The following is a 24,653-nucleotide window of genomic DNA, read 5'->3' on the forward strand; positions in this document are numbered from 1 at the left end:
TAGCGTACCAGGGGAATGTGCACTTTCCGGAGGCCCCAGAAAGCACACTTGCCTCACTCCCCCCACGCCAATCAAAAACTTAAAAGGCATTTTAATCCAAGGGCCAGCTGGACGCCCTGCAAGTTCTTTATTCCCTACAATTAAAAAACTTGCCATAAATCTAATAATATGATTCTAAAACAAGAGAACAACAGTTTAGGAAGATAACACAGGGTATTTAAAACATATAACCAAGAATATATCTATACTATGATTCCACAGAAAAGCAAAATATGGTAGTAGGCACCAAAAATAATAAACTTCTAGAGAATCTCAGCTTTCATTTTTAGAAAGTTCAGTTACATTTCTGTTCTCCTGTTTGTGAAGATATGCTTCAATGTGTAAGGACTACAGATGTACAGATTTTGTAAAATCTGTTCTGCCTGCATTTTGTGGATTGTCAGGTGCCTTTCATCCCCTTATTGATGGAATTGTTTTTTTCCCAATTTCCTAAATTTGCACACATTCACATTTGCGAAAATTCTCACTAACAAAACTGCCCACCCTCTATGTGCAAATCACGCCCACCCCCAAGTGTATTTTCATACTTTAGCCCAGGGAGAAAATATGCATTTTTGGCCAGTGTCTTTTTTATTTTACATATTTTTCTACAACTAAATTTGCATAAAATTCCAGAAAATAAAAAAACCCTCAAAAACCCAACTGATCTACAAGTCCATAGAACCTGTGCAACTCGGAAAAAAAACCATCTACTGTGGAATCATGGGCTGGATTCATAGAGACTTGAACTCATGTGATTCCAGTGCAGGTTTCTCCAACATCCCTCGTGAGGCCTGCACCTGCTAAAATCCCATAATCCAAAGAAGTGACCAAATCAGTTTCCATTGTTGAAAGGTTTTAGAACTCCTACATCTGCTTCTCACCCTGTCTTACAAAATAAGAACTAATTATGCAGAATATGGAATTGAACATATGCGAAGGATGTATTGCGAGTTGAATGCAAAGGTGCCTTTCTACTAGTGATAGGTCTCCTCTGCTCATACAAGGGGTGCTTCCAAGTGGGCAGGGAATGATTATGTGAGAGTTGTGACCACAAATCCTCTGTTTGGCCAAACACTTATGTAGGTCTTTGCACAATACAAAAATGGGCAACATTAATTAGTAACATTAGACTAGTAACATTAACATGAGCTTCATTAAAATCGTTGGGTCATTTTACAGGGATCTTTTTAAAAACTAGAACATCTTGTACAATAAAAGCTTTCATGAGCATCCAGCAAAGTGATTCATTCAAGACCTTTTTATGGCCCATGAGAGTTTATTTATACAATAAAGACTTATTTCCCTTATTCATTGTTTCTTATACTGTAATCCAGCCCCAGATACATTTTAGCACCACACTGTGAGAAGTCTTCTGCTAGCTCTTCAGCAAGTGTTCACGGAACAGCACTAATGCATTTTCTCCTTCCACTTATAGTTCTCCTTCTGCTTACAACCTAGAGAACGTATTTTCCTTAATTTATATAGGAAAACAGAAATTCAGTTTTTCATTATGCAACTTTGGAGTGCCTAGATGAAGATGGTTTAAAATGTATTTACACTTAATATTAAACAATGACCATAATTCTACTTATAAGGAGTCTCCGATCTTAGTAACTAAATTGGTTGATACTTTTATTTGGTTCAACCAAAATTCCAAAAAATTGTATAAGCTTTCGAATTCCTCAGAATTCTTCATCAGGCAAAACACCAGGGGATCTAGACTTGGCCACGCTAAGAGTAGACGGATTGAAATCAATAGGCTGTATGTCAGTAATGGCTAAATTAAGTCTCATTGTTGTCAATAGATCTAGTATGACTAAGTCTGGATCCAGTCCTATATATTTGAAAGACAGTTTTGGATTTTCCCAAAACTGGAGTAATTCACCCTCAAAAATCATCCTTACCCCCTCTCTCACAGACACAGAGGAAAAGAGAAATGGAAATTTACTAGCATAAAGAACAGCTGGGCCACATATGCCAGATACAATGTTTCTCACTAATAAAATGAATCCCAAACATGTTTAGCTGTAGGTTCCACTGAGTTTGATGAGAATTAAGAATTGTGTTTTAACGATTTAGGATTCCCACTAATTGTAAAGCACCAGCTAGATTCTATGATGATATGAAACTATGACATTGGGAAAAATTGTTGTTAGGATTCAGTGTAGCGTATCTAAATGATAAACCTGGTAAACTGATGTTTTGTTTTGTTTTCCAAACAGTGATTGTGATCATAGTAATACAACCTTGGATAGCACTGCTTCTTTTTGAACAGACAAAAGCAAAACATTGTCCTTTAGAACATGAAAACAGCCATACTGGATCAAACAAAAGGCTTGTCTAATTCAGCATTCTGTTCCTGCAGTGACCTACCAGATGCCCCAATAGGAAGCTCAGAAGTAGGACATGAATGCAATGGCACACTCCTGCTAATGTTCTCCAGCAACTCATATTCAGAAGCATACTACTTTCCTGCAAGCATGGTTGGAAGCGTTTGTAAATTTATTACTATGTAGGAATTCTGACATCACCAGGTCCAAAGGCACCAAGCCAAAGCTTAGAAATAATTAATATGGGGCCAATTCAAGTCAGTAGCTCATTTTACAGGATTTTTTTTTTAAAAAAAAAACTGTTTCTAACATCCTGTACAATAACCTATTTCATGAACCTACAGCAAAGTGATTGATTTATTACATCCTAGCAAAGCGAAAGTAGCTGAACATCTTGTAGATGGAAGCCAATTTTAATTGTAGGCTGAATATTGTATTTACAAAAGTAGTAACGATATAATCCAGAACAAACAGACATGTAAAATCCCTTGCGACTATTTCAAAATGAAAATGTCGTTTGTAGTAGAAAATTAAACTGGCTTTCAATCAAACAATGATACTATTTGATATGAGTAATGACGTATCCAGTTTACATACAGACCAAGCCAAAATGCTGGATTAGTAATTGTACCTGTCCCACTTTTGATTTATAGCACTTTATTAAAATGAGGGTGTATTTTCAAATGTTATCTAGGTTGGTTAAGTCACTATTCTTCTACCACCAGCTAGTAAACCTACAGTCAGTGGGAAACTACACCCTATGCTTTCAAGGGCAAATATTGTCACAAACAGGTAAGGATGGTCGAAATCGTGGAGTGCTCACACTGCGGGCACTCGCCTCATTGCTGCTGCTGCCTATACCCACAAACCAGGTCGCGTGAGCGTCCGTGAAAGCTGGCTATGTATGAACCCAACAGTGTGGTTTAAAACACACTGGTAGAGATTTTGCAAGTGCCTGACTGAGTCCAGGAGTCCAACGGACTCCCCCGTGTCCACCCACACCAGACCCAGTCAGGTGCATTTGGTGCGAGTGCAGATCCATGATCAAGCGCTCACAAGGCCTCTATGAGTGCTCGGCAGCCAGCCACCCTCACTGCCAAAATTGTGCACTTCCCCTGTTGCATCAATGGTGGTCGCCATTGTTTTAATGGGAGGAAGTGCGCAATTTTGGCAGTGAGGGCAGGCAGCTACCAAACACTCACCAAGCCAAGCTGAACATCCAAAGAACCAAAGAGCGCTCCGGCTTTTGGGCGGTATAGAAATGTAATAAATAAATATAGAAATGTAATAATAAATAAAGAAGCATGCGTGCCCGGAGGGTGGGGGCAAACGGTGTGGGCGACAAGGCAAGTGTCCATCAAATTGGATGCGGGTAAGTTCGTGCACCTCTATGACACTGGATATTTAAACAAGCCACTTTAACAACCCATGATTTGAAGTTGGTTTGTTTAGAAACTAACCAGAGTTTGTTTAAAATATGGTGTCTGCTTTTTACATAAACACAAGCCAGCTTTCATGAAAAGTGAAGCCAAACTCTGCCAAAGGCATACAAAAAGCAGTAGGGAGGAGGGTGCATGAGCCCAAGGATTTGTTCAAGTATATTCAAATTCAGATATGTAATGCTGAACCATACAAACCAGCTTAGTAGCAATTTATGGATGCCTGACATTCTTCTGAGAAATTTCTATATTTAAATTTGTGAGGGGGTGTTCTCTTGAGTTTCCTTCGATCTTTCATCCTAGCTAGACTGAGGAATGAGTGTATTGAAAAAATATCATGGAAGACCAGACCTTCCAGCCACCCAAATCTAATAACGTTTTAAATGCTATCAGGAAATACGGAAAAACAGTACTTTCATAAGCTATCTGTAATTGTAATGCTGGTGATTAAATACATTCCATAAAGTTAAACAACTATTTTCTGTTGTCTTCCTTGAAAACAACAATTTGGAGTAAACACTAGCATTAAAACTTGAGGGGGAAATCAAGAAAAAAGGCCATAATTTTCTTTTATGACATATCATGACTGTTAGGCCCATCACAATAAACTTTCTACTTTTGTTACTTATTACGATGTAGACTTCAAAGCTCTTAGTTTTATGAACTCTCCCTTGAGGCAGTAGCCAAACCATTAGCTTGTTGCATGGGCAGCTCAATGGAAACAATGATTAAGAAGAAATACAATTCTCTCCTAACTCTTCCCTTTCTCAGAAAGGGAGGCAAAATCATGACTCCTGACAGATGATGTAGCCAAGCCTCCCTGCTCCAAGAACTTACATGTGGAGGCAGAAGAAGTTGCAGGTGAACTCAGAAGCTGGGGTTAGGTGTTAATTAGAAGAAAAATATAGTAGCTGGGCAACTTTATTTCGCCATGGTGCAGACATTCTACAACAGGGCTGGAAAGACATAAGGCTTGCAGGATCTATTTCGGAGTGGGGTGTGTTTTTTTTACTAGAGACTCAAGTTCCACCAACTGAAACTAGGTCCAAAATGATTAGAATTTAAGAATTCTGAGCACAGGACTTTCTTTTGAGTACCAGAACCGTACTGAATTCACAACCCTTCAAGGCAGAACCTTCCTTTCCCCTCCCACAAGCAGCTTCTCCTCCTCCTCTTTCTATTATTATTGTTGTTGTTGTTGTTGTTGTTGTTATTTCATGGTGATCATAATTTTTTATTGCTATTCTTAAGCAATTTGGAGTCAGAAATCCCTGATCTACGGCAAATCACCGAGAGATTTACCAGGAGATCCTGATCGCCCTTCTGTCCTCTTCTAGAGCCATATTGGAACGTTCCACTGAACTTTGGAAAGTCCCATTTTCTTAAGGCCAAACTTGGGACTACAGATTGAAATATGCCTGTTCCAGAAAATATATTTCCAATCCAGCACTGACAGTGAACAGATTCCCCTAATTTTGGGTTTTCATCTAACTGTATTTTGTAGCTTTGTCTGAACCAGGCAAATGATGGCTTGTGAAATCCACACATTGAGGCTTGAATGATAGATTATTCCTCAGGAGCATCAACATCTCCGGACAACTCACTGGTATTGCACACTTAGTGACTATTGTTATAATTATATTGGCCTAAATTCTATGTACACCAGAGGTGGTCAACTTTGAAATGTTGGGGCACCATACTGGCCTCCACAGAATCCTGTGGGGACTGCACCCCTCCAGAAGTGGCCATAACGTCATAATCCCAGTGGTTCTGCTGGGAAACAAGGTGTGTAGGGAGTGCAGACTTCATTTCCCAGTAGACTCAGGCTCCCTACAGACCATCAAACATCTTAATTGGAAGCCCGATTCTGTTGAGGAAAAGGGTGTGCATTTCCTACATGCATTGCTTCCCTGCAGAATTGCTGGGATTTCTGGGGTGGGGTGGCAGGGGGTGGCAGGGACAGGCTGGAGTCCGCACAAATTACTATGGCATATGGGTCATGTGTTGCCCATCCCTGAAGTTTGCATTCTACACAAAAAGAAGAAGAGAAAAAAAGCAATCCCTTTCATTAAAAATAAATAAAAAATAAAGTTAACTTTTTTGCCTACACTGAGAGCTGCCCAGAGAGCTTCAGCTATGGGGCAGTATATTGCAACAATTAATATGAGATATAAATTAGTAACCACAACAATATATTGCATCTATAAAATGTATCCATAGCCTTAAGCTAGTCACTAAACTTTGCTTAGAATTTTGTCTCCTTGCCTCACCCCATATACAGTGAAATCTGAAACTAAACCTCTGTATATCAAATATTACATATAAGACTGATCTTGGTAAAAGCATTTAGAGAGACAAACAACAGAAGTAAACATTACCATCCATGTTGTTGAGATGGATCATCCAGGAGCACTCGGACTATATACAACAAACAACTGAGCAGCTTGAGTGAAAAATTGAACAAGCGTATTCTGAGGCCTGTTATGAAAAAAGAAAGTGAAACAAACAAACAAAAGCCCAGTTTATTTGGAAGTTATAAATCCATGTTTATTGTAAACTGGCTGAAAAGCCATTCCCTCAGCCCCATAAAGAAAGAAAAAAAATCGAGAATGCTCAAATATTAATCAATACAGCTTCAGCAAGACAGTCTTAGCTGAGGGCTATCTAGCTCCATCCAGGTAACGGCTCAGGAGAGGGAGAAAGGCAGGTGGAGACATCAGCAGATGACTACTCCTAGATCATCTGTATTCTACTCTTTTCCCACACCTATACATCTACCCATCGTGGCCATGTAAGAGCCATGTAAGAACCACCCTGTATGAGACAAAGAAGGCAGTGAAAGGCATCTCTACAGTTCTTTTCCTGGGCAGGACTGCCCCATCCCCACAACAGTGCCTCACTGCGCTAGGAAGAAAGTGAGAATGGGCTCAAGTTACAGGAAGCCAGATTCCAGCTGGACATCAGGAAAAACTTCCTGACTGTTAGAGCAGTACAACAATGGAACTAGTTACCTAGGGAGGTTATGGGCTCTCCCACACTAGAGGCATTCAAGAGGCAGCAGGACAATCATCTGTCAGGGGTGCTTAAGGTGGATTCCTGCATTGTGCAGGGAGTTGGACTCAATGGCCTTATAGGCCCCTTCCAACTCTACTATTCTATGAACCCAAGCGAACACTTACCAGATGCCTACTTCTAGATCAGACAGTGTGTTGTTGTTGTTGTTGTTAAATGTATAAGGTTAACAACATTTCTCCTTGACAAAAATCAAGTTAAGGCACAAAATGTACACAATTAAAATGATTTAATGTTAAAAAGTACAAATATTAAAAACGTATCCAAAACATATGTGTCATGATATGTAAAATAAAAATAATTACGAATCCTAAAAACGGTGATGTTAAAATGTTATACTGATCTAAAAGGATACATATGACAAAATGTTAAAATCTACATCATCATCATCATCATAACAATAATAATAATAATAATAATAATAATAATAATAATAATAATAATAATATAAAACTTTAAAAAGTACAAATGGCCCAAAGTTTTTCAAATTTTGGTCTTCACCAGTGACCTGAGCAAAACTATGGCCTGAGCTCTAATTAAAAATCATTTCATTGTAGGGATGAATGTGCAATCATATATCTTTGGCAAACGTTCATTCTAGGTGCACTGTTGCTTGATGAATACAGTTGCCAAAATAGGTTTAGCAAAGTAGACTGAAAATATTTTTAAAAACTATCCTTCTCCTCATTAGCCTGCAATAGTTTCAAGGCCACTTATTAACAATTACGCTACATTTTATAAATTTCAGAAGCCTCTTCAGGGATTCTGGTCAAAAAGTGCAATTCAAATCCTACCATCAGGTCCAGCCCGTCCATGAAACAGGGAGAATCACCTGCATCAGGTGGTAGAGTTGTAGGGTTGTAGGAGCATCAAATTGAGCCATTCCCTCTGGGCCCACCACCTCCCGCAGGTTATAGGGCCTTGTCAGCCACTCTCCCACCATGGCTGATCACAGTTTTTAAATCTTATTTGAAAACATTTATGCTCTCAAAAGCTTATAATCTGTAGTGTGACGATACTAGTTTTTATTATTTGTTTTATTGTCCCCCATGCTGGTTGGCCTTTCCCCTCCGTGTTTGTTTGTTACTGTGATTTTAGAACATTATTATTATTATTATTATTATTATTATTATTATTATTATTATTTATATAGCACCATCAATGTACATGGTGCTGTACAGATTATACACAGTAAATAGCAAGACCCTGCCGCATAGGCTTACAATCTAATAAAGTTGCAGTAAACAATAAGGAGGGAAAGAGAATGCAGGCAGGGTGTTTTGTATTTTGTTTTATTTTGTTCAGTACAACACCATGAAAATTGATGGCACTATATAAATAAATATTATTATTATTATTATTATTATTATTATTAATAATAATAATAATAATAATAATAATGGCATTTGTTGTAGTGAGAGAGCAGCCAGTGGGACTCCCAAGCACAGCCATACACTGTCTATTTCCCCTTCAAGAACTCCCAGCTGAAAGAAGCTAGTGAGTTCCCTGGATGAGTTCACACAAGCTGCTGCCTCCACCTACACAGCTTTCCATACAGCCGGTGAAGGGGTTCAACAAGACAGAGGCAAGTGTTCTCCCACTTTAGGCAACGTGAAAGTTTGAGCCAGGGCTGCCACCAACCCATTAAATAGAGATAAATAGATAGACAAGATAGATATCTGGAATATTTTCAATACTTTTGTGCAGAGAATTCTTGTGGGAGCCTATAAAATATTGAACTATATTCATTTGGAGTGGAAGCTGCACATAAACCACTTAAAAATCAGATAATTGAAAGTTGGTGATGAATGCACGCAATTTGCTATATACAGTATAATTTATTTAAAATGTAACACTCCGCTGAAATTTGGCATTCCCTTTTATATCTATGCAACGACACAAGAAACAAAACAATAAATTTGCAAGGACAATTTTGCTCATCTGTTTTCAATGGAGGTTAGAATCTAACCATTAGATAATCGTCTGTGGGTCAGCACAAAGATTGCTGTTGGTCACTGAATCAAGCACAGTTATATTCCTAGATGTAGCTTAACTTAATCAGAGCACCTGGTATATCATTACCTAGTTTATACCATTTCTAGATAGTGGGTCTCACCATTACCAGTTGCTGTATCACAATAATAATAATAATAATAATAATAATAATAATAATAAGATGTCCATTTTACAAACAAAGAAGAACATTTTTTTAAAAACCTAAGCAAAGCGTACAGCGATTCAACATTTCCTAAAGGCCTTGCTGTTGTTGCTACTGCTACCACAGCAAGCAGCAACAGGAGCAAATGCATTGACAACCTGTCCACCACTTTTCATCCTCCATAGTGCCCTAGACCTACCATCATTCCGGGATATTGGGAGAAGAAATGAAGCTACCACCTACCCACCCACCCAAAAAATAGTGAAGAAAATGCTTCAAAGTGACGTTTGTTTCCTTAGGAGGGAGGGTAAGTAAAAGAAAATGCTGATAAATTTTCTCCGAAAGCTATCGCCAAAGAATCTTCAACTTGGCTCTATACTTGATCATTATTTATTGATAGGCCACAGTACTAGTGAACTAGGCAGGTGTAGCAGTGGATAAAGTTCAACTTTGAAGGGACAGTCCTGGTTTCATGAAAATGAATGGGCATGGTCACTATCTTTCAGCATGATCTGCATATTATGACAACAAAAAGAAAATCCTATCTATGCCATTCCTGAGCTCCTTGAAGAATCGGTGAGATTATGTGTGCATGTTGACACAGAGTAAAACTAAGTTAAAGACTGGGCTCATATTGTGGAGGGATGGGAAAACGTTTTCACTGTGATGGCTGCATTTCCTTGTGGGTAAGGTGCAGGGAGCCACACAATACAGGTGGGCATGACTAGTGCCACACATGGGCAGGTTCCAAGCCACATATACACTGCGTTCATACACATCAATCCACACGTTCCCTCCATTCTTACACATCCATCCATCAACTCAAAACCCCACACTTCCTTCCCCACTCTCTCTCTCTCTCTCAGATATCCGCCCACCAGCCACACTTCCTCCCACTCACAAGCAAAAACAACCCCACCCCTTTTCCTGAGCAAGGCTTGAAAAAAATTGTCATTTGGACCCCCTCCCCTTTAAAAGATCCCCCTCTGCTTTGGGGGATGGGGTGGAAAAAAGGGAGCCTGGTTATGGACATCATAGGCAAAAGATGAACATGAGGACTACATCTCCCAGCATGCTTTGTGCAGTACTTCCACTCCCCTTCCTCCTCCTCCTCCTGTCATAGAATAGGCTATTTGTTGAGACGCTGATGATATCAAAAGTGCATGGAGGGTTTTGGGGTCATTTTTTTGTTTTGTTTTGCCACTTAACACATGGATTACCACCATGCCATCATTCAGTGGTGATGGCATCAAGAGTCTCAAGATCTACACTACTGCTTTAAACCACTTTAAAGCACTTTATAACAGTTTTGACAACTGTATATGGAGGGTGTCCTGGGCCCCAACAGTTGTCAAAACTCTTATAAAGCGCTTTAAAGCAGTAGTGTAGATCCTGCCAGTGTCAGTGATCTTCACGGAAGCATTTCTAAGCATTATGATCAGATGAGAGATTACCTGACATGGAACTGGCTATTTTCCCCAGTATTCCTATGACCAGTGAGCATGGGCTCTTTGTACATATTGCCTACCCGCTTAGGGGAGAGGAGTGAGTGTAACTGATAGAACAAGCAAGGCTCCAAGTCCAGGGGCTTATGAGTGAGAAGCAATCTTGAACTGGTAGCCAGGACTCCAACTCATCTTATCCCTGAGATGAGTGACAAGCTGGTTTCATTCGCAAAGGGTTGAGATTGGAAAGCTGTCAGATGCCAACATGCAGGCACAGCAGATATCTGCATTTGTGGCAGTAAGAAACCATACAAAAGAGAAGGCAAACTCCTAGTGGGATATATCTGATCCTGCCTTTGACAGACCAGTCCCATTAACCATTTCTCCTATATATTATTCTGTAATTCCTTATTCACTTTACATTATTCATCAAATGCTTCCTACTCTTGACAATAGTACCATCTGGCAAAGGCAACTGTTGAACGCTAATGACACTGTAAGTTTTAGTAATATGTGCAGTTAACACATTCCCATGGTGTTTTCAACATGTTTCATAATGGATAATTTAATGTCTCCAATATTGTCCATTTTTCCATATGAGGCTGCATCAATCATCAGCATAAATACAATGAACAAAGATCTTATGGTTTAACATGTTGTGTTAAGGTTTTCCATGTTCGCTCAAGTTCCAAAATGCTGGGCACATGCCCTCAATCAGGGGTGGGCAAGTGGTGGCCCTCCAGATATTTTGGACTACAATTCCCATTGGCTCTAGCCAGCCATGCCAATGGTGAGGGATGATGAGAGCTGTAAGCCAAAACATTTGGAGGGCCACAAGACCCTAATAGATACAAACTTGTTCAGCTGTAGCGAAACGTGACGCCATTTCCTGCTGTGTACAGGACAAGCAGCAGGATAAAAATGCCCACTGAATGGGCCATGTGGTCATTGTTTACTTCCTCTTTCTTCTCCGTGTAAAGAAAGAGGAAGTATTGTAAGACAGAAGCGGGGGGGGGGGAGTGTCGGTTAGGAAACCTGATTTCCTCCCGTCTCATGATGCTAATAGAATGGTTGCTTCAGTTGCAATGCAATGGTTGCATGATAGCTTTAATTGCATTGAACAGAACAATTAGTCACAATGTTTGCACCCACGCCCCCTTACCCAATTTAGCCCTACACACCAACAAGCACACACCTGAGTAGCACTTAAATCAGAGCACATTTTAGACCCTCTCCCTGTCTCGACACAACAAATACATTTTTATATCCATCTCAAAATCAGCATGTGTCACCCTCAACCCAAACTTTCCTTCACTGCCAAGTCTCAGATCAATCCTTTGAGACATTTTTGGGGTGTAAACCGTAGAATCAAATACCTACCTAATGTGAAGTTATATTGGAGGAATGTGATTTATCTGACTCACTGGCAGGATGTTTTATAACAGTTTATAATAGGGGTGTGCACGGACCCCCCGCTCCGCTTCACTTGCAGATCCACCATTTTCCGGATTGGGCCGCTCCGCCCCGCCCCCGCTCCGCCCACTTCCGCTCCGCTCCGCCCGGAGCTCCGGATCCGGAGCTCCGTTTCCCCCCCCCATAGGCTTGCATTGAAAGCTAAACAATTATACAACTTTTTTTCTGTTCAAGTTAGAAACCTCATGTTTGGCACCATGACACCTCATGGGGATATACACACGCACGCCAAGTTTCAAAGCAATCCCATCATCCCCTGATTTTTGGCGAATTTTTGAAAATCGGGCACCCCACACACAACATCCCTGCGAGGTGGGCAGGGGAGGAGGGAGGGAAGGCAGGCAGGCATGCAGCTGGCATTTCTGGGGGCATAAGGAAGTGAGCCAAGGATAAGCCAGTAATGCATATAAAATGGAATAAATCAATAAATAAACAAAGGAGGGGTGGAATTAAAAGCAGCAGTGTTGCTCAATAAACAGCAAGAAGATTTTTTTAAAAAAGGCTATATCTGTCTTTTACCAGCAATAGGGGGACGTGCCCAGGGGAGGGGGAAGTAGCTGCCAGTTCAAGACAGCCACCAACAGCTCTGAGAAGAAGTAAAACGCTCACTTCAACTCATAACAGGCATTGCTCCACCACTGAGAAGTAAACGCTCACTTCAACTCATAATAGGCATCGCTCCACCACTGAGAAGTAAACGCTCACTTCGACTCATGATAGGCATTGCTCCACCATTTTACTCTCTTTGGAAGGCTCTAATGGCCTTCCAGTGCAGGAGAGAGTGGGGGCACGTCCACGATGAGATGCCCTAGGGGAGCTCATCCCCTTGCACCACATCTATTCAGTTGTTCACCAAGGTTAGGGTGGGGAGCAGTGCTGTGTTTCTATCTCTTATTCTTGGCTTAGTATATGATTTCAGGTTGTGTTTGTGCATTTGGTAGGGCTACTGTTTTAAAAAAACACTGGGAAAAGCCCGTTCAGATGAAGAAAGAGAGTTTCCCAGAATCCCAAGTTACCCGTTTTGCCTATCCCCTCCTCTAACTTTGGGATCATGTGATCATGACCGGGAGCTGACTCTGCCCCTCAGCCCTTTGAAAAAGGTATTTTTCCTGCCGATTTTTAAAAAACTTCTAGCGCGCGACCCGGACAACGCAGAAAGTTGAGAGTAGTCTCAAAATGACCCGCATCCACGACTCTCTGTGCACAAGAATTTTCAGAACGATAGCTTAAAAACCAACCCAGTTATGCCCGAGTCTTTCCCTCAATGCAATCCTATGGGCGAAAAGCCGAAAACGCCGTTTGAGCCGCGCGGTTGACCCGATTTTCACAAAAATATAGCACGCAACCCAGACAACGCAGAGAGGTGAGAGTGGTCTCAAAATGACCCCCATCCACGACTCTCTGAGCACAAGAATTTCTAGAACGATAGCTTCAAAAAGAACGTAGTTATGCGCGATTATTTGCCGCAATGCAATCCTATGGTGAAATGTTTTCAAGATGGCGACCGGAGCGCTCCGCCTGAACTAGGAGCTCTGAAAAATGGCCGCTTCTCTTCGCCTTGCTTCTAGGGGGTCCGCGGTCCGCTCCTACTCCGCCTCTGGGTAAGGCGGAGCAGGCCAATCCGCTACTGCTTCTACGCTCCTAATCGGAGCGGATCACACCCCTAGTTTATAATGGTATTGACAACTGTTGGGGTCCATGGCACATTCCATATGCTGTTCTCAAACCGCTTTCAAAGTTTTATATCCTGCTTGGTGTATATCTGGCCACTCTTAACACAGGATAACAGTTGTGGCCCTTTAATTCCAGTTAACAGGGTGTAGGGGAAATGTCATCTGGAATACAGCATTACTCTTTTTAAACATGTTTTTCAGCTCCTTGTGCATCCTACTTTACAGACCTTTAAGCACAGCTTATTTCCTTTCTTTTTGTCCACTGTCTTAATCCCAGGCAAACCTAATTGCTGTTAGCCAAATAAATCTTCCTCTGTGAAGTTAACCTTATGGAAAACTCAAGTATTATTATAGTCCAATTCTATGCAAGATTACACAAGGGTAAATCCCACTGAGTTCAGCAAGACTTCTTTCCTAGCAATTAAAACTTTGGAGGGCTAAAAAATTTTTTAAAAAATTGCAAATCCGTTACCTAGAGATTTTGAATTACTTACCAAGCCTAATTAAGAGAAGGCTTCTATTTCCTTGGAGAAAAGAGCCAAAGAAGCCTTCAGGGACAGCCTGAAGACTTCCATGAAAATTGAATTGTAGAGTTCTCTGGTCTGCAGGTGGTGTGAGATTTGCTTTAGCGCGCACACACACACACACACACACACACACACACACACCACATCACACACAGTTTCTCTTGCTGAAAAACAGATTTTAATGCCACCTTTACTCCAAAAACTAGTTGTAAAATATATCTGCAACCAGGCAGGTAATTCGAACCAAGGACAAAAGATAATGTGTATGCAACTCAGAGGCATAACACTTTTAATTACAATGCTTAGCACAGAGTCTGAAAGAAGAATGTTTGTGAATTTTTGAATTTTACACAAATTCAAAATTTGCACAAATTAATTTGCACAAATTTCCTCAGTAGACTAAATCAGCCCCACTTGAATCTATGGCGCAAATTTGGGCAAATTTGGGGAGATTTGCACAAATCTCCAGTTCGATTGCTGCTCATTTTGTGCAAGTTTCCTGTCCGCGCAGAGCAAGCAGTGATTGCGAATGGGAATGGGAAGCGGGCATGAGGCAAGACACGAGATGACGTTCGGAGAATCCTCATAATCTCAAACATCACTCATTTGCCCATCACTCCATCTGAAGCCTTAAGGTGCCAGGAGTTTTAGACCACAGACTTTGGCAACCAGGCCTAAATGATGTATTCTCCCATGCCAACTCAACAGCTGTCCAGTATAAGTGAGTAGCACCAAATACAGAGGTCCAGGAGGAGGTATTTTGCAACCTTTTGACTCAGTGACTATCAATCAACAGAAGAGTCATGAAACCATGCAGTCTATTGGGCTTAGATTTGGGGCACTTGTACCCATGCCCAAATCTAAACCTGAGATGGGGTTTTCCCTATACAGGGTCACTGCTGCCTGTACTTGGAAATAGAGGGTTGTGTTGGACCCAGAGATACTATTCTGTCAACTAGGCAAAGTCAGAAGGTCAGATTCATGAAATTTATATATTTAAGATGCCTGGCTATTATTTTAATAATGTATTAGTTTTATATGTTTTTAATCAGTTTTATGTATTTTATAGTATTTTTGTATTTGATGTTGTTCCCCGCCTCAATCCAGAGGGAGAGGTAGGTAAGAAATAAATAAATATATTATTATTATTATTATTATTGTTATTATTATTATTATTATTATTATTATTATTATCATCATCATTTTTATATCAGACATGACTCTCTTCCAATCACAGGGCGTAACATTATACACCTTTATTCTTTTCTGTGGCCAAAGAAGGCTCTGAGGGCTGCTGAGTACCTAATGTTCTAGGTGGCTCTCCTAGCCTCTGCCTATGAGGTTCCTTCTTCTAGCTCTGGATTCTCTAAAACTTGCTCACAAAATAACACACAGAATTCCCTTTCAACAATTGACTTTGCTCATGGGAGGACAGCAATATTCACGCTTAATGAAGCCTGATGAAAATTCAATTCTCAATCAGGTAAAAAGATTAGAACAAAGCCTAATAAACACAGGATACTGATATTGAAAGAGTGCAATTACATTAACTAAGATTTTGGCTAATAGAGAAGCAAGACACACACACAAACCAAAAAACCCTGCCTAAATCAATGGGAGCTATGTAATCCTCATAGCTCCCATTGATCCTCTCATTTTATATTATGGTTTTATACTGTTGTTTTATACTTTGAATGGTTTTAATTTTTGTGAACCGCCCAGAGAGCTCCGGCTATTGGGCGGTATAGAAATGTAATAAATAAATAAATAGTACAAGAACATCTGGCCCCGGAAAAAAACAATCTATGTGACTAGAAAGTTTGGGCAGTTGCAGTAGGACAACAAAATAAATATGATATTAATGCACTCTTTTCCAGCTAGAAACAGGAAGTATTACTGCAGGCTGTGTAACTAAGCATTTTCAACAACAGGCCCAAGGGCATGATCTAAAGGCATACAACACAGAAATCTTGCTGAAGCTAAGTGGTTCTGGGTCTGGGTCAGTGTCAAGTGTTTGGATATGAGACCACTTGGGAAACATGCATACACTGCCTTAAGCTCCCTGCTGGAAGTGTGCGGTATAAAATCGATACATAAATTAAAGAGCAAATGCAGAGACTGTTTCCAGGTGTTCCCAGGCTTCCAGGACTTCATGGATAAACACCTTGTGAATCAAATTTGAATCTTCAACCCATTTTTTTTTAAATATACAGTATATACTGAAACTCAAGTCACTTAGAGTGACATTCAATTAAGCTTAGGGAGAACACTTCTAAGAGCAACATAGGTCTGTCATTCTTGAAACCAACAGTAGAGATCAGTGCTGTTGAGCTCCTCTTTAGCTTGATTCTGAATTGGGCCATTAGAGGATTTGCATTTAGAACTGAGGCTTCTTGGCTGAATGTCTCCCTGTAACCCAATCTTCCCCAACCTGGTGCCCTCCTGATGTATTGGACTCCAGCTCCCATTATCCTCAGCCTGCATTGCCATGCTGGCTGGAAATTATGGGAATTGAAGTCCAACACATGTGTAGGGTTTCTGATTGGGGAAAGTGGTGATAACCTAAAGAAGTAATCATAAGACGTAATGGTAAGATATTTCTTTTCTTTTCATAGGTTTTAAAATGTATATGTTTTAAAAAATTTAAGGCTGCCTTGAGGCCAAGTATTGGGCAAATGGTGGGAAAATAATAATAATAATAATAATAATAATAATAATAATAATAATAATAAATAATGCGATAAGGAGAGAGCAAACTCCCAGAACTCCATATTTACATAATTAGAAATGGGTTGAGAAAAGGTTAACTCCAATAGAATTTTTTGGGGGGTTGGATTCAAACCTACTCATACTTAGAGTAGAGCCATGAGAATCAATGGACCATATGCTAAGTTAGTCATGACTAACTTAAGCCCCATTGGTTTCCATGGGTATAATCTAAGTATGATGACTGAATTTGCCAGGTGCTTTTCAACACTACTGGCCCTGTTCAGAAGACACCTTAAACCACAGTAGTTAAGGGTTTTTTGTTAACAAAAAAGCCTTAACCACCACGGTTTAAGGTGTCTTCTGAACAGGGCCATTGTGTCCTCGCAATGCCTTCCAGAGAAGCTTTTCAAGGTGGCTCAGGGCCTGCTAAATCTGCCCCATCTGGTAATGTGAAGGTATACTCAGAGGCCTGCTGTGACATGTTTGCAAAGTACTTTGAGGATAAAATCCCTCACATTTGTCATGACACGAATGAAACAATTGAATCAGTTCAGACCCTATTAATTCTCCCATTATCAACTATGATCTTTTGGGATTGGCTGGCCACAGTGGGAAGCGGAGGCACAGTGTCAAAGTAGCTCCATTCCTATGGATGGCTGATTCCTGAAGTCAGTTCTGGGGGACTATTGCTCCACCTTGGATTGCATGCTATCCCCCAGCATTCTATTTTGTCCTTCATGTTATTTGACAGCTACATGAAATTGCTGCATGAGATCATCTTAAGGTTTAGAGTGAGGAGTCATCAACATGTGGATGACACCCAGTTCTATTTCTCATTTTCATCCAGTTCAGGTGAAGTGCTAAATTAGTGTCTGGCTGCATCAATGGACTGAATGAGGGCTAATGAACTGATGCTCTATCCAGACAAGATAAAGGTGCTATGGACAGGTGGCTTGTCTTCTCAAGGAAGTGTTGTTCATCTTGTGCTTGATGGGGTTACACTCCCTCTGAAGGAAGAATTTGCCAGAATGGGGGTACCTCTTGGTGCTATACCTTTACTACTGGAAATGAAAATTGCTTGTATGATGCCTTTCACCAAGTGGAGTGCCAGCTGCAAGTGTATCTGGACAGCAATAGCTTGGCCTCCTCTGCTAATTTCTAGGTTAGACTGCTGTAATGTACTATATGTGGTGCTAACTCTGAAGACTGTTCAGAAATTGCAGGTGAAATGCAATCCTAGGTATGTTTACTCAGAAGTAAATCCCTCTGTGTTTAAAGGTGCTTACTGCCAGGTAAATGTCCATAGGATCGAATCTTCGCTGAAGAATGTGGCCACTAAATTACTAACTGGAACTGGGCATCGTTATTACATTATGTCAAGTGCTCTCTCAGTCCACTTCTGGGCCCCAGAGAGGTTTGCCTAACATTTCCCCTTTTGCCACTAGTCAAAGACCGTTTCCCCCCTGCCCCCAATTTTCCTGAGCTTTTTAGATACATTTTTAATCTGGCTCACTGTTTGTGGCCTTTAGCTTAGTATAGTTTTTGTATTTACATTTTATATTGTTTTATTCTTTTTGTAAACAGCCCTGGGAATTTACCTGAAGGCTGATATACAGCACTTATAATCAATACATTAAATCAATATATTAAATAAATAACACACCAAATATTTCAAAGCATGTACAAATACTTGCTAGCTTTAGCTTCACTGTCCTTAACATCTCTCTCTCTCTAATAATTATATACAAATCATTAAGACCAAATACTGTAACTCAGTAGTAGATCAGATGCTTTGCATTTACTGGACACAAATCTAATGCTCCGCAACACCAGTTAAATGACAGCGGATAACAGGGCTGGGAGGAAAAACACCCATGTTTGACACCCCAGATAACCAATGCCATTCCTCATCATCAACACTGGGCTGGATGGACCATTGGTCTGACTCAGACTCATTCACATTTGACTTTCTGTAGGAAGATTCATCTGGAACCATGGACGGCTTCCCATTCTTCTTGGCAGCCATGAAAGGCAGCTTCCTACTCTACCTATCATAAGACTGGGATAGTTTGTAGGCTGCACTTCCAGAAATGTTCCACTGGCTAAGATATATTGACAGCCTTGATACCCAAAAGATGACTCAGAATCTCTTCAAAACAGCACATTTTAAATTAATAGAGCCTTTAACAAGGTGGAACTTAGCAAGACTTCATTCTCATTGTGGCATTGTGCCTAGATCTGTTTATCTATAGCACTTGGATTCTTAAAGATCAACATGGTCATATATTAAGAGTGAGCATGTGAAAAAAATCCTGCACCACTAAAGAAGTGCTCTTCAGATAGTAATGATGTAGTCAGGGATATGTATATACTGCATAAATGCAAAACAAAACAAATGCAAAATGTTTTTAGGGGCTTTTTTAATGATTTTAAATTTGTTAAATGTTTTTTAACAAATTAATCGTTGTTAAATTTTTCAGCCTCTCCATTATCAGAAAAAACAGGTGGGAACCCAAAACAGGGCCTTTTCAAAAGCAGCACCCAAAATCTAGTCTATCCTGCCTAGGCAGAAGTACCTGACCCTTCACTGCTCACTTTTAAAATACCAAAGCCTAATTTATTTCAACATGTTTTCGTAGATTATCATCCTTAGATTATTTATTGCTGCAACTGCCTTCTTATTCTTGTTTCATTCATCTATTAATAATACGTATATCCCACCTTTCTAACAGAATATTGCTAAAGGCATCTGAAAACCAAAATAGAAATTAATCAAAATGCAAATTAAATATTAAAAATATGCAAATTAAGAAAAAATAAACCATCTATACACATTTGCACAATTTTATCTTTTCTGATGATTAGCTCTGATTGTTTGTTTGCTTTTAGTGCTCCACATAGCCCTGGCAGGGGGTTGTTTAACAGAGAAAGTGGAGAAGTATAATGTTCAAGTAAATTGCAGGAGCCCAAAGAAGTTTAAACGCAATTCCTGTCCAGAAAAAACACATTTGTTCATCAAAATGAAATGCTTCTTATTTCAGACACAGTAGCTGCTTTATGTTACGTGTTCATGGTTTCATCAAAGTTCAGTAGTATCTACACGAAAAGAGATGGAAGTCTTCATACAGAGCTCCATTTGTTTGTTTTTCCTTTACTCTGCTTATCACAGGATGATAAGGGAACCCATTCTGGATAGATAATAATGTGATGAGAAAGAGTTGGATTTCAGTTAAGGAGTTCTCTTTTTCTCTTTCCCGTGCAACTTGCCAATCAACTAGCATATGAATTCATATAACGTTCTTCACCAACAATGTTATGAAGGGGGGCTCTGACATTTGTTAGTTTCATCAATCATCTATTTCCCCTAATTAGCTAAAACCTTTATTTGCTGCCATTATAATTTTATTCTCTCATCTTTTCGTTAAAAAAAGTGGGGGGAGTAATAACTGTAGTCTACAATCACTTTCTGTGTTTCATTAAATGTCAATTCATTGATTAAGATTTACTGTCAAAATATCTCACTGCAAATTTAAAGCATAAAAAATGCAGGACTTTAAACTGTATACACAAACTAAGGGTGTTTCTACATTAAGCAAAAAAACCACCAAACCACATTCTTACCATGGCTTTCTGCTTTCTGGTGCATTGCAGTATTAGGATGGGTTCCTTTATACGGCAGACACATGGCTTGAATCAAGGAAGTGCCTCCCTCCCTCCCTCCCTCCCTCCTTGGCATGGGTGCAAAGGAAGGGGGATCTTGTTTTCATCTGTATCCTTAGTGTTAGTGGGGGGGGAGGGCTCAATCCAGAAGCCAGGGCAGACCTGCATCGGAATGCTCTTGGGGGCTCATGAACACTCAGGCACGTGTCACTCCCAGCACCTGGCAAATCTGCTTGAGCCCATGAAGGCTGGATGTCAGGGCATCTGCTGCCCTCATGGACTGGAGTTGACTTTCGCTACATTCCAAGTTTTAATTAGGTTGAAACTGAGGTTTGAAGCTAGCTGAGATATCCTGGTTAAAAGGGAAATAACAATGGATAATATCTATGCGTAGATCTAATATCTATGTTCAGATGTATCTAAGTATATGTCGTATCCTTAGATATATATTCCTACATATTTCCTGATCTGCATATTTAGGAGGTCTAGAACACATTTCAGGCTCACATGCTCCTCCTCCCAGGCTTTCCTGCTCTTCCCCCAGCTTAAAGTTAACTATGGTTAGCATGCAATTTGGTGCAGATGGAATAATATTAAGGAATAATCAAGAGAAGGGAGGATGGAATACAAGCACCGTAAACAGTAGGGGTGTGCACGGACCCCCCGCTCCGCTTCACTTGCAGATCCGCGATTTTCGGAGCGGGCCGCTTCGCCCCGCCCCCGCTCCACCCACTTCCGCTCCGCTCCGCTCGGAGCTCCGGATCCGGATCGGAGCTCCGTTTCCCCCCCCACAGGGTTGCATTGAAAGCTAAAAAATTATACAACTTTTTTTCTGTTCAAGTTAGAAACCTCATGTTTGGCACCATGACACCTCATGGACGTATACACACACACGCCAAGTTTCAAGGCAATCCCATCATCCCCTGATTTTTGGGGAATTTTTGAAAATCGGGCACCCCATTCAGACCCCTTTCCATAGCTCCATCAATTTGCATGTTAGAAACCTCAAACTCACCACCATGATAGCTTATCCATGTGTCCACACGGACACCAAGTTTCAAGGCAATCCCATCATCCCCTGATTTTTGGGGAATTTTTGAAAATCGGGCACCCCATTCACACCCCTTTCCATAGCTCCATCAATTTGCATGTTAGAAACCTCAAACTCGCCACCATGAAAGCTTATCCAGGGATACATACGCACGCCCAGACTCAAGGCAGTCCCATCATCCCCTGTTTTTTGGCAGGGCTTAAACCTGCAGACCTCTCAATGGGGCCATTTCAAAGGAAATCCCAAGAGGCCATGAATTGGGAAGTAGAGATCAACCTATATGAATCTTCTTCCACACTTGAAAAATGGATTTGGAACTTGAGCACAGGAAGGACTTCTCCCCTGAGTCAAAGCCAGACACACACAACATTCCTGCAAGGCAGGCAGGAGAGGAGAGAGGGAAGGCAGGCAGGCAGGCAGCAGACATTTCTGGGGGCATAAGGAAGTGAGCCAAGGATAAGCCAGTAATGCATATAAAATGGAATAAATAAATAAATAAATAAATAAACGAAGGAGGGGTGGAATTAAAAGCAGCAGTGTTGCTGAATAAACAACAAGAAGAACTTTTTTAAAAAGGCTCTATCTGTCTTTTACCAGTAATAGGGGGACGTGCCCGGGGGAGAGGGAAGCAGCTGCCAGTTCAGCTCAAGAAAGCCATTGCTTCACCAACAGCTCTGAGAAGAACTTGAGAAGTAAACACTCACTTCAACTCATAATAGGCATCGCTCCACCACTAAGAGAGAAGTAGAACGCTCACTTCGACTCATGATAGGCATTGTTCCACCGGGTTACTCTCTTTGGAAGGCTCTGATGGCCTTCCAGTACAGGAGAGAGTGGGGGCACGTCCACAATGAGATGCCCTAGGGGAGCTCATCCCCTTGCAACACATCTTTTCAGTTGTTCCCCAAAGTTAGGGTGGGTAGCAGTGCTCTCTTATTATTGGCTTAGTATATGATTTCAGGTTGTGTTTGTGCATTTGGTGGGGCTACTGTGTTAAAAAGCACTGGGAAAAGTCCGTTCAGATGAAGAAAGAGAAGTTTCCCAGAATCCCAAGTTACCCATTTTGCCTATGCCCTCCTCTAACTTTGGGATCATGTGATCATGACCGGGAGCTGACTCTGCCCCTCAGCCCTTTGAAAAAGGTATTTTTCCCGCCGATTTTTTAAAAAATTCTAGCGTGCGACCCGCACGACGCAGAGAGGTGAGAGTAGTCTCAAAATGACCCCCATCCACGACTCTCTGAGCACAAGAATTTTCAGAATGATAGCTTCAAAAACAACCCAGTTATCTGCGATTATTTCCCGCAATGCAATCCTATGGGCGAAATGTTTTCAAGATGGCGATCGGAGCGCTCTTCCTGAAAGAGGAGCTCCGAAAAATGGCCGCTTCTCTTCGCCTTGCTTCTAGGGGTCCGCGGTCCGCTTCTACTCTGCCTCTGGGTAAGGCAGAGCAGGCCAATTCACTACTGCTTCTCCGCTCCTAATCGGAGCGGAGCACATGCCTAGTAAATAGTGCTCCCCATCTCTGTGATTAGAAAACATATACATCACTTCTGTACCCAGCTGCAATGCTAAAGGCAGGAAATCAAAAGAGCAATTTGTGCCAGAGAAAAGAGGGGAAGGTGCTCAAGTCCAAAACCAGATCTTGTCCCATTATCCACAGTTAAGATATCAGCAGCGTTACATATGCAGCAAGCAATCCTCTTCATTTGCCAAGAGGCGTTGTAGAGAGCCCTTATAGGTCATTTGTAAAGCTAGGTAGTTTCAGCTCCCTACATCCTCCAGTGGTGTGCAGGTATCAATCGAACGTAACACGTATCCATTTCTTACAATCACAAAGTAGTATTGTTTAGAATTCCTATTACACACATAGTTAATAAAAAACAAATTGCTTACTTGATCTCTGGTTTTTGATGAAAAATAGCTTTAGCCTTTCTTTAAATGTATTTTCGTGCATGTAAAATTCAACTTGTACTCTGAAAAGCAAAAAAAGAAAGGAAAGAAAGAAAAGAGTTAGATTTTAATCCTACTGTGTTGTGTTATAAGACACAATAGTTGTACACATATCCTTTTGGCATTTGTCTAGAACAAAGACTAAAAGGAACAGACTTTAAACAATAAGCACCTTTGCAGATTACATTTCCAGGAGGTCACTTGAAACCATGTTCCAGTGAATGAAAATTCAAATGGGTCAATTGATAATTCATCTTACCCTGTAATCACTGGAACTCTATATAGCTGCCTAGTGGGTCCTGGAGTGTTAGCCAGCACTGAATCTGGTTTTATGAGTATGGCTGATTACTACGAACAGGCCTACCACTGGGCAATTAATAGATGACAAAAAGGCTTTTATTGTAAGCCATTTTGAGGACTCGTGTCGAAAACTGGCATAAAATTCAACTAAATGAGTACATTTTAGAAATTCCCCAAACATTTCTATGAAATGAAGTAACACAGCAGGGCAAATGGCATTCTTGCACATCTCATATGTGCCAACATATGCTGTGTGTGAAGCCCCGGCTACGTCTTGCATGGTCTTATCACACATAATGCAATAGCATCATTACACATTTTGGAGTTTTATCCCACTATTAAATTATCCTAAGACAATCTATTGGTTCCTACAAACTATGAGCTCCATCACATCTACTTTTTCCCCCTGTAATGCACCCGGAATTTTGACCTCCGTTTGATTAGCCCAGCAAGAGCTGGTACCTTTCATGATCACCACTGTACCTGTGAACTCTCTTTTCACTTGTTTGCGCTCCTGCTATTGCACCTGCCTCACCCCACCCAACCCAACCCCTTCTCCTTCCCCCTCCAGTTCATTGGTTCTAGTCAACTCAGCACAAGTCCGTTCATTTGACCACAGAATCATCAAATCACAGAAGAGTACAGTTGGAAGGGGCCTATAAGGCCATCGAGTCCAACCCCCTGCTCAATGCAGGAATCCACCTTAAAGCATCCGTGACAGATGGTTGTCCAGCTGCCTCTTGAAGGCCTCTAGTGTGGGAGAGCCCACAACCTCCCTAGGTAACTGGTTCCATTGTCGTACTGCTCTAAGAGTCAGGAAGC

General features: G+C 40.9%; 1 protein-coding gene across 3 annotated transcripts in view; it reads right to left on the reverse strand.

Annotated features, from left to right (window-relative positions):
- Positions 1-24,653, reverse strand: part of KCNT2 (potassium sodium-activated channel subfamily T member 2) — a 276,721-nt gene that overhangs the window by 154,343 nt on the left and 97,725 nt on the right. For all 3 annotated transcript variants that reach the window (XM_063117320.1, XM_063117311.1, XM_063117301.1), the window contains exons 2-3: positions 23,475-23,554; positions 6,190-6,289 (exon numbers count right to left, since the gene is read on the reverse strand). In XM_063117320.1, coding sequence (XP_062973390.1) covers positions 6,190-6,289; positions 23,475-23,554 — 180 coding nt within the window. The remainder of the gene's footprint in view (positions 1-6,189; positions 6,290-23,474; positions 23,555-24,653) is intronic.

Source organism: Elgaria multicarinata, chromosome 1, assembly GCF_023053635.1.
Source record: "Elgaria multicarinata webbii isolate HBS135686 ecotype San Diego chromosome 1, rElgMul1.1.pri, whole genome shotgun sequence".
Taxonomy (NCBI): domain Eukaryota; kingdom Metazoa; phylum Chordata; class Lepidosauria; order Squamata; family Anguidae; genus Elgaria; species Elgaria multicarinata.